This window comes from Cryptomeria japonica, chromosome 6, assembly GCF_030272615.1.
Source record: "Cryptomeria japonica chromosome 6, Sugi_1.0, whole genome shotgun sequence".
In the NCBI taxonomy this organism is placed as follows: domain Eukaryota; kingdom Viridiplantae; phylum Streptophyta; class Pinopsida; order Cupressales; family Cupressaceae; genus Cryptomeria; species Cryptomeria japonica.
In genome coordinates this window covers 74,054,987-74,069,648 of record NC_081410.1, presented here as the reverse complement: position 1 = coordinate 74,069,648, position 14,662 = coordinate 74,054,987, and the positions used below count along the sequence as shown (strand labels likewise).

Here is a 14,662-nt window from a genome sequence, read left to right as displayed (position 1 = left end):
GTTGGTCGCTGAATCCTACATTTGGAATTGCTAGTTTCTATAGACTCGGGAGGTTAGACACGAGACTTGGTGAGTCTGTGAGTTGGAACCAGAGTCATTGGGTTTGCCTAGGACCTAAACTCACTAGTTTGGGCAAGGGCAAGTCCTAATATCGTGGTAATGGTATATACATATTTATTACAAGAGATGTTGCATAGAGAAGGATGAGTGATGAGTGAGTCGAAGCAGTTCATCTTCTGATTGAGCGAACAATTTGAAATCAAATGGGCAAGTGAAAATGGTCAAAAAACGAAATGAAATGTGTTTGAGTCATTTACGGCCTTTTAAATTTACATTTGATATACTTTGTTTTTTAAATTATTGAAGTGAGTTTTTTGATGTTTTTTAAATGTGGGCGTTGACCTTGTGGACTTTTGAGACTCGTGTTGAGACTTGCTAGGCTCAGTTGACCCATGAGGCCAGATGCAAGACTTCACAGTTCTGGCAGTTGGAGCCATAGATTCACTGGGTTTGCCTTCTCACAAGTCTTGGTGGGGCCTGACCAGTCCCAATACTATAGTATATACAAAATTATTATAAGAGATGTTGCATCGAGAAGGATGAATGATGGGTAAGGTGAAGCAATTCATCTTCTGATCATTACGAGGAAGTTCATGCAATGCTTAGTGCGGCGGCATTGACTGGCACTGGGTGTCATATTGGCTTGTGTTTGACACGAATGCTGTTAGCTAGCATTAAGATAGATCATGTGGTGCAGAATGTTGGCACAAAAAATAAAATCAAAGACTTTGTTGGGCACTGTCCCTTTACTAAGCCCTTTAGCGGCATGGGGGTTCACAACAGATGTTTCTCCTTAACTGAGCCCTCTAGCACTATAGTGGGCTGCAATACGTGCTTCTTCTTGAACCCACAAACCTTGATCTTTTCTTGTTTTAATGCATTCTGATGCCTTTGTCACTTACCTCTGGTCCTCTTTTCATGTTTCATTTCTTTATAGCACAACTTGCTTTTATAGATCCTCTTCTGTGCACTCAAAACTTCATTACCAACATACACTTCTGCATTCACATCAAATATCTCATAACATATCTTCTTCGCTCATACAAAATAATTCATCGAGATGTCAATATATAGACATTTAGATTTCATGTCGGCCTCTAGAAATCATATCACAATTTCCTAGGTGCAGTGTATCTGGTCAAACAATCATAACTCATCACAAAAATACCACCAAAAATTGTCGGTAAGGATAACTCATCACGACTAGTGATAACTCATCACGACTAGTGATAACTCATCACATAATCAATGAATACCGGTTGGAACAACAATACCGGTTGGAGTTAAACATATAAACCGTTTATCCTTTGATGCTCATTTGATAATCTCTGTTGGATCTTCAGGTTGATGCCGAGTTATGTATATCCACTGGTTGTCTCCATGTATATACCGGTTGTCACCATGTATCGGTTAGATTTAAATCTCTAGTATACCGGTTGTAATATAAACAACTTTGAAGTCACACTGGTAGACAATATGAACATATGTGTGTGTATGTGTTTCATCAATGGCAACATATGATGAAGTTATTCATTACAATCATCATCAAGCCAACAATATTCCCCTTTGGCATTGATGGCAACACTTAGAAAATTTTACAGTAGTACCGTTAAGTGTGCTTATAAATTTTTTTTTATACACATATACATATACTCCCCCTTACTACATACAACATACAAAATTTTCACAACACACATACATATTTCTACTCCCCCTTTGACAACAATGCCAAATTGAAAAACATAATATATATATATATATATAGAAAATTTGTATCAAAATGTTCTCCATATACAAAAACTTGAAAAACTGAATCAAGATTCATTCATTTGCAAGCCTCATAAAAATGGCATTAAAATTTCTCTTAAACTGAGATAAAGCATGTTCCCATGTCTTCAGCAAGTTCTTAGTGAACTCAAGGGTAGACATAATCTGAGTATGGAACTCTTCCATTGAATCAAGTGTACAGGTTTCTGGAGTTGCCAAAATAGCTTCTGCATTCTTGTAGGCTCTTTGCAGCATGTCCACTTGGGATGTGAGTAGACTCCTCAATTCCTTCAGGGATTAGAGTCTTTTTGCTTTTTCAAGATCATAGGTATCTAACCTGTTTTGCAAATCATCCACAGATTTGCCAAAAGCAAAAATAGAATCTTGAAGTGGTACATATGCATTGCATATCTTCTCTAGCTCTTGCTGTGTTTCAATTCGCTTGTTATTGATATCGGAATAAAAGAATGAAACATTAGAAGTAGATGCAAGGTATTTTCCTCTTGTTTCAATAACTTTTCTTAATAAATCTTTATTAAGAGATAGAGCAATTTTTCTTGTATCAATCTCTTTCTTAAGCTGCTCTCCACGCTTCTTCCTGTAACTCTTCTCAGCATAAGTTTGCATTGCTTCTTCTAGGGACTTAAGTTGGTCAGATGCATCCGCAACCAATTGACCAAGTTTGCTAATAGGAGTTGTCAGATGCCCTGTAGCAGTTTCGGGTAGTAGACTTGTCAGAATATCCACAACATTTTGAATGGTTTTTGCTTCCATTCTGTGTTCTTTAAGTCTTTTCTTGTGTGCCCTAGATTGCATGACAGTTGCAATCTTCATCATTTCAGATGCACTCATATTATTAACAATTATAGGCCCTGAGATGCCTAATGAGTCATCGTCATCTTCATCAATCTACTGTAAGACTAATGATGTTACCGGTTCAGGAGATGTTAACTTAATCTTCTCTGTCTTGTTCTTCAATCTTCTCTGTCTTGTTCTTTCTTCGTTTCCTGTTCAGAAATTTGTGTATCAACTTTTTCATCGGATTCCTTCTGAGTGGCTTGTGAAACCGGTGGGAGTTGGGGTTTCATTGATTATTCCTTTGCTGGTGGAATATCCAATCCTGGTTGAGTTGCCGGTTTCTCAACTGAAGTAATTTGTGAATCTGAAATTGCCAGTGGCTGCATATCTGGTGCAGTAACATTTCTAGATAGATTTATTGCATCCTGAGTATCATCAACAAGTATGACTCGTTGGATAATAGTGTCATCCTTCTCCTTGACAGGATAGACAACATCAGCTTGCACAATTTCTTCCTCATCCATTTTAGGTATATCAACAGTATCTTGCTCATCCTTAGAAGAATGTATAAGCTCTTGCATTCGTTGGATGTTACGAGCAATCTGATGACTCCCAGTCTCAACAATTTGTACCTTTCCACTAAGTAGCTTCAATCTTCTTGCCTTGAAAGCAAATTGAACTTTGTACTTATCAAACAATTTATTCAACTCATCCTTTGACAAATCAGAAAAATATTGCACAAATACATCATCTATAATTTCTTTTTCCTTCTTTACAACTTCCTCTCATTTATTCAAAATAATAGTATATAAGGAATTAGAGATATCCTTTACAAGATCATGAGGTAATCTATTATAATGGCACAAATAATTGATTACTTGTTGAATAATTTGTTCCTTTTCATCTTCATTGAATGAATCAAAATGATCTTTGACATTATCAAATCTGTTTCTTCCTAATGTCTTCACTGTTCTCTTAAAGGTAGTCTCAGGCTTGTAAGTTAAGACATCAATAGGCACAGTTGCCTTTGGCACTTCCTTCACTTGTTTGGTTGTTTTACCAGTTGCTTTCATTTTCTTAGGTTCCTCCTCAGTATCAGTACCTTCAGATTCAACTTGGAGAATTAGTTTCCGACCTCTTTTCTTTGATGTAGTCTCCTTCTTTGCATATACTTTAGGTTCTGGTTCCTTTTTGTTTTGGACACTTTGTGTCACTCTTGTACTTTTTATCATCGGAGGTGCTTGCTTAGCCGCCGCCTTCTTAACTTTACCACTTATGGTTGGAACACTACTAGTTTCAGCTTGTGTAGTTTGAACTACAACTGTATCCAATTTTGCCTTCTTTTTGTCCACTGGAGATGCCAACAGGTTATTGGCATAACTGATCAATAAGTCATAGTTGACTTCATAGCTCATGTCTTCCATTTCTTTTTCTCTAGGCTCAATAGCCTCCATCAAACAGAAATCAGTGGTAACTGTGAAAATAATGTCCTTAGTGAAGTGTTTTACCACATCCTCAGGCAATCTTACTCTCATACTCATTTTCTTCTGAAATTCATTGAAATATTTATTCATTGCAGTAGAGAAGGTGTTCCTCACAGCCTTGATCCTATTCTTAATCTGGGCAGATACCGGTAGATTCTTAGACCATTCAAGATCACCAATTCCCGGTAGGAAATTCTGGAAATAAAAGAATAGACCGATCAACAACTGTCCAAATTTAAACTTTTGATTGCTATCCTTCTTGATAGACTGAAGATTCAACAATATTTGGCTCCTTATGGTCTCACATAGGTCATAATTAGCATTTTCAGCTATCATTTTGTAAGCAGTATGCACAGCTGTAGATGGAACACTATTCAATCTACCAGAATAGAATATCCGGTAGCCCATAAACATAGCTGCCAACTTAACCGTTGGGTCCTTGATGTTATTGACAAAAAAAGCACGCCCATCAGAAGGTTCATCCGGTTAGAGTGTTTACTGTCTCTTGTGAAATACGCCTCAACTTAGGTACTTCACCGGTTGAGAAAAAACCAGTTACAGCTTGAATAGCTTCCTTGGTTATAGTACGAGTCCTTTCTAAATACATGTTTTCCCCATGAACGTGACTCCAAATAATTTGGATATGTTCCTCTTCAAAATCTTCAAGAAAATAAGCTGCATTATGAAAACCTTTCTCATAAACCCTAATATATTCTGGTTGAATCTTTCTGTTTTCATCGCAAAGGGATTTTCAAATGAGAATATATCGACAATGATCCTAAATCCTCAATCTTGCAATCAATGTAGCTGGACAAATCTCCTTTCACTACGACACCACTACGAACTTGTGATAAAGCATTATAAGACACAATTCGTTCCGCCTTTACAACTTCCATAGGTTCAGATGTGATCATCAATTTCTCTACTGGTTTAGAAGACGATGCCATTTCAGATAGATTAGATTTGAAGCAGGATTTTTCAAAGAAATACCTTATTTTACGCGTGCTACCTCGTTTACCGATTGAATACTCAAGTGCACACTAGTTCAGTCTTCACCAACCTTCAAATCAGCTTGATCACTCAAATCACGATACAACTTTGACTAAAATCAGCTAACAATCCTTTCTTAGCTCTGCAAGCGCTCAAAAATTCTTTCTCGAATGCATTAGGGTAAAAATAACAAAGTGAAACTCGCTTTTATCCTTTTTACCTATTGCATTAAATGCTCGCCCGTTAGGGTTACAAACCCTAATTACACCGCTTAATGATACATACAATATTGACAAACGTAAAACCGGTTGATAATCGATTGACAAAAAGCTATCAAAATTTCATGCATTCAAATTCTCTTACCACTCATTCATTTCAAGGGGTTCGGAAGTAGGTTTATCGTTATGCTCCCCTTAGCCATATTGAAAAGGCTTAATTCACCGGTGCAGGATTTTCCACACTTGGTGAAGGATTAGTTTCTTCTCTAGGTAAGTCATCACTCTTCTTCTTCCATATTCGATTCATTTCTTCTCTGGTTTCTTCAATATTGACCTTTTGCTTGCCTTTCTGATCTTTAGAAGGATTAACCGGTTTGCTCTTTCTGGATCTACAAAACTTTGCTACGTGTCTCGGTTTATGACAATGATAGCAGGCCATTCCAAATGATCTCCAAGCTCGTGCATTACCTCTCCCAGTTCTTTTTTTGCAATTCATAGCCACATGACCAAAGTTGTTATAGATGGTGCAAATGACATTTGTTACCTTTTCCATCTCAAATGGACTAAACCGGTTACTGTAGGATCTTTGCCAGTTCATGTTACCCTGGTTATCATAATTTCTCATCCAGTTGCCATTTGGTGTTTTAGATGCATATGCGGTACTGGATTATTTGCTCCATATCTGCATTCAACCGATCTTATGTCCATACATTTTGCATGTGAAGCAATGACTTTCAAATTTCTTGGACACATACCTAGCATTTGTATTGTAGTTTGCATTTCCATTAGGTTTGTTTCTACAAACATTTGCAATGTGACCAGGTTTATGGCAAACAAAACAAACAGGTTTAAAGACCTTCTTACCGATAGGCTTTTTGGCCTTAGGAGCAGATTTGTTCTTATGAGTGTTGCTCTTGGTATTGGAGGATTCACCTTTTTCAGATGTGTGAAAACCAAGTCCAGAGGTATCACCATTCATCCTTTGTGATTGAATTTGCTCTTCTAGCAAGGTAGAACTATGTTGAACTTTTCCAATTTCCCATTTGCTTCAGTGAGCTGTCTGGTGAGATCTTCATTATGTTTTGACAGGTTCTCTCTCAGAGATGATGCTAATTCAAGATCTAGCTGTAAGTTCTCTTTTTCTTCCCCCTCTGCATTCAAATGCTCATGCAAAGTAGCATTCTCTCGCTTGTTCTTGGCAATCTCATGATCTCTTTCATTGACGAGATCTTCAACAGTTCTCCTGGCTTCCAGTTCCTGACTCATGCGGATAGTAAGACCTTCTAGCTCTCTCCTCAAATTTAGCTTTTCACTGTTTAGTTTTTCAACTTCCTCAGCTAAAGCATCAATATGCATACAATCCAAAACGATATAACAACATCCACAATAAGTAAAACATCCACCATAACACAAGTGTTTATACGTGGAAAACCCAAATAGGTAAAAACCACAATGAGATGGGATTCACAAGTTAACTATCTACAGTAATAGATAATTGACCGGTTAAGGTCTACAAAGTGCTCTGCTAGGAGCGATTCCTGTTAAAGATCCCAAAGCTTAGTTAAAAGCTATACCTTGTAAAAGGTAGTACCCTGCAAGGAGTAACCTTGGTGGAGGATTTCTGAATCCAAACTAATGGATCCCCTGGTTAGAGGATTTGTACAATGAAGCTTGTTGGAGCTTACCCGGTTAGGGGATTTGACTGTTGCAGTGATTAGAAAACAACAGGTGGTGTGATCTAGTAGTAGCACAACTTGCTTGTATAGATCCTCTTCTGCGCACTCAAAACTTCATTACCAACATACACTTTTGCATTCACATCAAATATCTCATAACATATCTTCTTCGCTCATACAAAATAATTCATCGAGATGTCAATATATAGACATTTAGATTTCATGTCGGCCTCTAGAAATCATATCACAATTTCCTAGGTGCAGTGTATCTGGTCAAACAATCATAACTCATCACAAAAATACCACCAAAAATTGTCGGTAAGGATAACTCATCACGACTAGTGATAACTCATCACATAATCAATGAATACGGGTTGGAACAACAATACCGGTTGGAGTTAAACATATAAACCGTTTATCCTTTGATGCTCCTGTGATAATCTCCCCTGGATCTTCAGGTTGATGCCAAGTTATGTATATCCACTGGTTGTCTCCATGTATATATCGGTTGTCACCATGTACCGGTTAGATGTAAACCTCTAGTATACTAGTTTTAATATAAACAACTTTGAAGTCACACTGGTAGACAATATGAACATATGTGTGTGTATGTGTTTCATCAATGACAATATATGATGAAGTTATTCATTACAATTATCATCAAGCCAACAAACATTGCCCATCTTAGTACAATTAATGATGAAAGCCAATTTTGTTCCTTTGAGGAGGGCTTCAGCTTCAGCCATGTTTATTGCATTTATACCTAAATCAACTGCAAACATTACTTCAACATACAGATTTTCACTTCTGAGGATTTGCTTTGATGGGCCTCAGTTAACTTTTGAGGCATCATCCAAATCCAAGTTTAATATTTTTAAGTTCAATGACTGACTTTTCTTTGTTTTTTGCATGCCAACAATCTTTGGGTTATTGAGCATCTTAGTACAATTTATGATGAAAGCCAAGTTTGTTCCTTTGAGGAGGGCCTCTGCTTCAGCCATGTTTATTGCATTTATACCTAAATCAATGACAAACATTACTTCAACATACATATTTTCACTTTTGAGGATTTGCTCTGATGGGCCTCAGTTAACTTTTGAGGCACTATCCAAATCCAAGTTTAATATTTTTAAGTTCAACGACTGGCTTTTCTTTGTTTTTTGCATGCCAACAATCTTTGGGTTATTGAGCACGTTGGCTCCATTAGCCAGGGGAGTTGTTTTTATATCTGCAGAAAGAACCAATGGTTATAAATTTTCAAAGGTCCCCATGTATTTCAAGTTCATGAAAATTTTACTTGAAATTATGCAATTGTTCTCAGTGTTTCAAGTGGTGACTAAAATAAGGATCTTCAAAAGAAAAGCTTTATTTTCTCCTCCTTTATTAGTTGACATTAGTTTAGGTTCTTGTTGACGTGTTTTTTATGACAGCGTCGAACATAGAATAAAGTTGTCTAACAGTCACTTCACTCTCTCTTGATCAAAGTGCGATTGCATGCTAAGATTGCAAGAAGTTCAAATAATCGACTCCAAGGTTCCTTTATGCTACAAACGTGACTCAGTTGGCTGATGTGATTGCTGGTACTCCAAGGGGCCTTACGTTTGGATCGTTCTTTCACTTATTTGTTGTGGCTGGAACTCCATCATCAGATATGGCAATTTTGCGATGCTTTTGCTTCGAAGGGACTTAAATGAACTGAAAATAAAGGGGAAAAGGGTTTTTAGAAGGATCTAAATCTACTCCTAAGGACGATGATATCAATGAATAGTGCTTTGGTGGACAAATTCCAATTAAACCAAGCTCTGCTTTGCCAAGTTTAACTACAACTCCGCAAGAACTGGTGCAATCTTTTGGGGATGCTAGAGGATTTTCAAATTGAGAAAGTGCATTTGAATACCCAAAAACGATGCAATCCAAACGACTATCCACAATCGAACTTAGCACAAATTTAGGGGTTCAAGCTATAACTTTACACAACATCTTATAATCAACAAGATGCCAAAAGTATGAACCATGGAAATTCATCAAACACCATTACATTCTCCATGAAATCAAAGCACTTTATCTAACAACCGAGAAAATAAAATACTACTCTAAGCAAGGAAGGTGAAACCATGCAAGTTTTGAAAAAATAACTTAAGTGGACAACATCAGAGAACAATGTTTCACTATTATTTTCCCAAAAACTTATCGCAAAAATTTCATACAAAGCTCCTTCCTTTACAAATGAGGGGGGTCACCCCTTTATATAGGCTTCAGGCCATGATTATATGAAAAACCCTAATTAGGGTTTCACCCTAGAAGATTCCCCATTCAAGATGCAACAAGGTGGGAGTCAACAATAAATACCCCATAAAGCCCATATACAATTAATTACAATGCTTCCAAAAATGGCACCCATAAAACGTTAATTAATCATTACATTCAGAATGTGCCCACTATGCAATGAATGTACCCTCAAGCAAAAGTCACCCATGATGCCATAAATGCACCATCATCTCTTGAACATGATGACTGCATGCATGCAGAAGGAATCTGCCATAATGCCATAAATGTGACGGTTGCATGCAAAGAGATGCTTCATTAATTCAGCGTGCGTTGACTCGGCTGCCACTTGGCAAGAAAACCTTGGAGAGAGAAAACTTCAGGAGAGAAGAATTTGATCCATGAAGAATTTTCTTGAAGTTTCTCGAACTTTCTTTGCTCTGGAGGAGATTTTTAATGATTTTCTACCATCTATTTTTTAGGAATTTTCCACAAATTAGGGTTCCACGGTCCAGCAGAGAGAAAATTCCCTCACGACTCCAAGTCTACCATCATTTTCAAATTCGGATGATTCTTGATGCTCGAGAATGGATTTTTCAAATTTTTCCTTGGGGGGGAATTTCTTGTTCAATTCATCCTTGATTTCTTCCTTGCCTTAGAAATTGTTTTTTCCACCTTAAATTCATCCCGGCGTGGAATTCATGTTGTGAAGGAATTCTCCTTTGGAAAGAAATTTGTACCTTACACTTGACGAAGGAAATTCTTCATGCCTTAGCCAATTTTCATGATTTCCAAGAACTATGTCGTGAAGGAAGGAATTTCCTTCACTTCGTCAATTTTTTTGTTTTTTAAATTTCTTCTTGGGCGCAATTCTTTCTCGAGAGAGGAATTGTTTTGTGCTTTTTGAATTCATCACATTCGCAGGGAGCTTTTTGACCAATTTGCCACATTTCCTATTTTTTAGGAATTTTCCTAAAATTTAGGACCTGGGTCCAAGAGATAGAGAATTATCTCATGAGTCCAAATTTGCAAATCTTTCCGGATTCTGATAAGATTTGGTCTCTAAAAATGAAAATTTTTCAATTTCTGAGGGGATTTTTTTTGCTTTTCATTCCTCCTTGACCCTTTGACTTTCATGCCTTAGACAAATTTTCAATTTTCAAGCTTAAGCATGGAATTCACCATGTCTTGGAATTTGATCATTTTCCATGCCTCCAAGCATCCCTCAATTTGGCGCTTTCCATTAGTCTAGGGCGCTATTTCCATGTGTAGAGGAATTCATGCTTTGTTTGGAATCTTCCATCACTTCCTTGTTTTGGCGCCTTCACCATGCCTTGGGCGAAATTTCACTGAGGAGGAGGAATTTCATCAAATGCTGAATCCTCCATACCCCTCCATTTTGGCGTGCTGCTGAGTGTTTGGGCGAAATTTCATTGGGGGAGGAGGAATTTCATCAAATGCCGAATCCTCCATGATTCTTCCATTTTGGCGCCTTGCTGAGTGTTTGGGCGGAATTTCACTGTGGAGGAGGAATTTCATCAAATGCTGAATCCTCCATGACCCCTCCATTTTGGTGCCCTGTTGAGTGCTCGGGCGGATTTTGGCCATGAAGGAGGAATTTGATGTTTTCTACCAATTCAGGTCATGTATATATATGAAATATAACATTTAAGTATAAGTGGTACTTTAAGTTATATTTCATATATATTGTTAGGATGTTTGAGAGTGGTTTCAGGTCCCTAAGAATCATAACGTAAATTCTGGATTTTGGAAGGTCTTTCAAATTTTCAGACTTGGTCAAATTTCAGGCCATTTTCGGATCAGGATGACATTGGTGGATTGATGTGAATCATGCTTTCTTCTTCTGGAATAGGAGTTCCAAACTTAACCATTTTTTTGATCCAACTTTGTCTGCCTTTCGACTCTTCCGGATTTAGAAATGATCTTGAGGAACGTTCAGTCTTTAGTGTCTTCAGGGATGAACCTGCCAAAATAGATTATTCCAAATAGTAAGTGTTTCAAAATGTTAGGGTTTGGACAAAATAGGTTAGAAAAGCACTTACTAAAAATAGAAATTACTAAAAATTGTAAGTTTGATTTTTGGCAAAATTAGACCAATTCGGGAGGCAGTGAAACTTACTAAAAATGGACTTACTAAAAATAGTAAGTGCTCAGAATTCGCTCAAATTTTACTAGGAGGTTCTTTGAAGGGTCCCGATTCCAGTTCTAAGTTCAGTTTTTTCAAAACCCTAAAAGAAACCCCTAAAATCTAGGATTGAAGGCAAAAACCCTAAAATTAGCAAAACGAGTCCTAGACTTCATCAAATTCACTCAAACGAAAAGCAGACTTAATCAAAATGACCCTCGAACACCTGCAAAGCGGAGAGACTGACGAGACTGCTACGAAAAAGACCTAAAAAACAAAGCCAAAAGACCGGAAGGGCCTAAAAAGTAGGGGGTCTCCATTTGCAATGGGGCGATGTGTGAAAATGTCACAACAGTTCCATGCTAGGCTTATACATGGAGAAGAGCTGGGATTGCTCGGTAGAGCCGAGGACTTGATCATCATACAAATCTGGTTCCTGGCATGTGGTCTTTCTTTTATCTATATGGATAAGAACAAGTATACATATATCTAAGTATAAATAAATTTATCTAAATGGGCATAGAAAGATCCATACATGTAGATCTATGTTTATGTGAATGTAGATATACACCCTTTCATGCTGGGAAGTTTATGTTTTATTCTTTTTCATTTTCCTTGGTCATTGCCTTTTATTCATTCTATTCCCTTCTAATTGTTTGATGGAATCATCTATAACTTATAAGCAATGAATTTATGGAATATGATGTCAACCATTAACGCTGACAGATCCACTGTGTAGATTGCTTGTTAATCAGGTATTTACAAGCATTTAATATAAGTTCTGTGTCATGTTCATTTAAATGCACAAGTTTCAGTAGTTCAAATACTTACCTTTGGTTTGGTAGTTAATTACTATTTGAATCTCTTCCAGGCTTGTATGTGGCTTTACAAGCATTTAATATAAGTTCTAGTCACGTTCATTTAAATGCATAAGTTTCAGTAGTTAAAATGCTTATCTTTGGTTTGGTAGTTAATTACTATTTGAATCTCTTCCAGGCTTATATGTGGCATTTCAATAAGCAAAAATAATTAAGGTTGATTTTTTATTAAATTCACAACCAAGTTTAAAACTATATCTGTTTCTTTGGCCCTCTAATACTGTTAACAAAGACATGTGCTTAGCGTCAGAAAAGGATGCCTTGGGTACATACATGCACATAATATGCATCGCTAGCTGTACCCAAGCTATAGAATTGTTTTGCATTCTATATTTTTTCATATAAGTAATGAACACACGCACATACTAAAAATTGTATCCTATTTTGCACTCAAGTTTTTTGTGTCTCCACCTGGTGCTCTTAATCCATAACCTGCATAATTTAGATTAGTGAAAGTGTGCCATTTAGCTTTGTGATTTTGATTGGCATGCAAGAGCATACTTTTCTTCGAGTTGCACTTAAATTCTCTGTAATCATTCACACTGGTCAATCCGATATGCAGAAGTCCAGTAGCAGCTGCGAGGAGAGCTCGTACACCACCACCAGAACAGATTAGAAAGTCTTCTCCCACAAGGTGTTCTTTGTTCCTTCACTTAAACTTTACATTTTGTTTAAACTTTCCTAATTTGGTAAATTGTGTAATAACTAATAAAGCAAATCTGTAACATAAGCTCACAGTTTTGATCTTTTTTCATATTTCATAAGTATCACCGTTCACATAATTTTTAGAGGTACTTTCTAGTAGAAAGTCATATCTGTTAAATTTTAGTTGCTTCCCTCACTTTGTAAGTTACTATTATTTTGATACACGTTTTCAATACTACTATTCAGAGTACCTACAAACTTTGTGGATTATTCTTTGTTTACTTTTTGATCAAAGGGTTCATATGTTCAATCCTATTGATGCTCCTAGAAACTGAAGAAACGATTGGTCAATTGAATGTGGTCCAGTGGAAAAGTGGCTTGCCTGCCATAAAAAACAATCCAAGTTCTGTCCGTGGTGGGCTAAAAATTTTCCAAATGATCAAGGCTAGGATTTCAGGCACCAGACCTGGGGCTTTTTAATGGAAAAGACAGCTTTATCCAAGGTGGACATGTCCCATTGAAAAAACCCAAACATAATTACCAGGTTCAAAACACTTGCTTTATTGAGGTTGTCAAAAAATTTCAGATATCCTGAATTACGAAAAATTGTAAATTTCTGTAGGAATTTAAAATTTCAGATCAAATCGGACAAATCTGTCTAGATTTGGTTATTCTGGTTCCAAATGTTTGAGGCCAGGTCTTTAGGTACCAAACCTGGATGATTCTAATATAAAAGATTGTCATCATTTGTGGCATCTGAACTGATGAAATAATCTACATTTTGGTAAATGTTGCGTTTCTCTGTCAAGAACTAGTGTATTTGATAGGTGAGGCAGATATAATGAGGCCACTGGTTTGCAAATGTTTCAACATAACTAAAGTTTTCAAGAATCAAACTTAGTAATATCTTGAAATTTGAGTGCAACTTTCTCCAATAATGTATTATTTTTGTTACTTTTTTGAATTATGACAAATTCTGTCATAAGTATAATTATGTCACAGTATCCATGATATTTGTATGTGTTTTCTTGACTCCGTTGATTAGTTTTTTCTGGTTCCCATTGTTACTGCTTAGTCAAACCAAACATATCATACTGATTTCTATCTACATGTTCTTATTTATCTTATAGGCAATGGAATTTCTTTATTTTTTTTATTAGTTTATACATTGTTCTTAATCTGATATGTTAAAGATTTTAATTTCAGGAAATCATCTCCACTGCCAGAGTCGGTGGTGCTTCATATTGGCAATCTGTCTCGAAATGTGAATGAAGCTCACCTGAAAGAGATCTTTAGTAAGAAATTCATTGATATGATATGGTTTTGCCATTCCTTTTCACTTAGAAATTGTAATGTTAAATCATGATTTGATTTTCTCATTGGTACTAACTACTAAGTATTTACCATTGTTCTGAGAATTATTTAGTTTTCTCTGGTAAAAGAAAGGGGCTTCATTAGTGGGCCCCTCAACCAAATAATGTAATGAAACATATAAAAATAAAGCAAATGTTAGACTTTCAGTCCTTGATATACCAGAAAATAAGACATATAATGACTATTCAATACAATAATTATCTCCCTGCCCCAGGTTAAGGCAATTCAAAATTAAGCCACAGCCTGTAGACTTCCTGCAAAATTCCTAAGGGTAGTTGCAAGGGAGTCTGTCTATGTTTATCCTCTGAAATCATGGCGAATTTCATGTTTGCATGCATATGTTCACTGGCAGATAAATTAA

At 36.5% G+C, this 14,662-nt stretch overlaps 1 protein-coding gene across 2 annotated transcripts in view; it reads left to right on the top strand.

The window, feature by feature from the left end:
* Window positions 1–14,662, top strand: part of LOC131064190 (serine/arginine-rich splicing factor SR45) — a 53,370-nt gene that overhangs the window by 26,366 nt on the left and 12,342 nt on the right. For both annotated transcript variants that reach the window (XR_009111215.2, XM_057998233.2), the window contains exons 2-3: window positions 12,845–12,916; window positions 14,134–14,222. Coding sequence is in view for 1 of the 2 variants with exons in the window: in XM_057998233.2 (XP_057854216.2) it covers window positions 12,845–12,916; window positions 14,134–14,222 (161 nt within the window). In the remaining variant the exon portion in view is untranslated. The remainder of the gene's footprint in view (window positions 1–12,844; window positions 12,917–14,133; window positions 14,223–14,662) is intronic.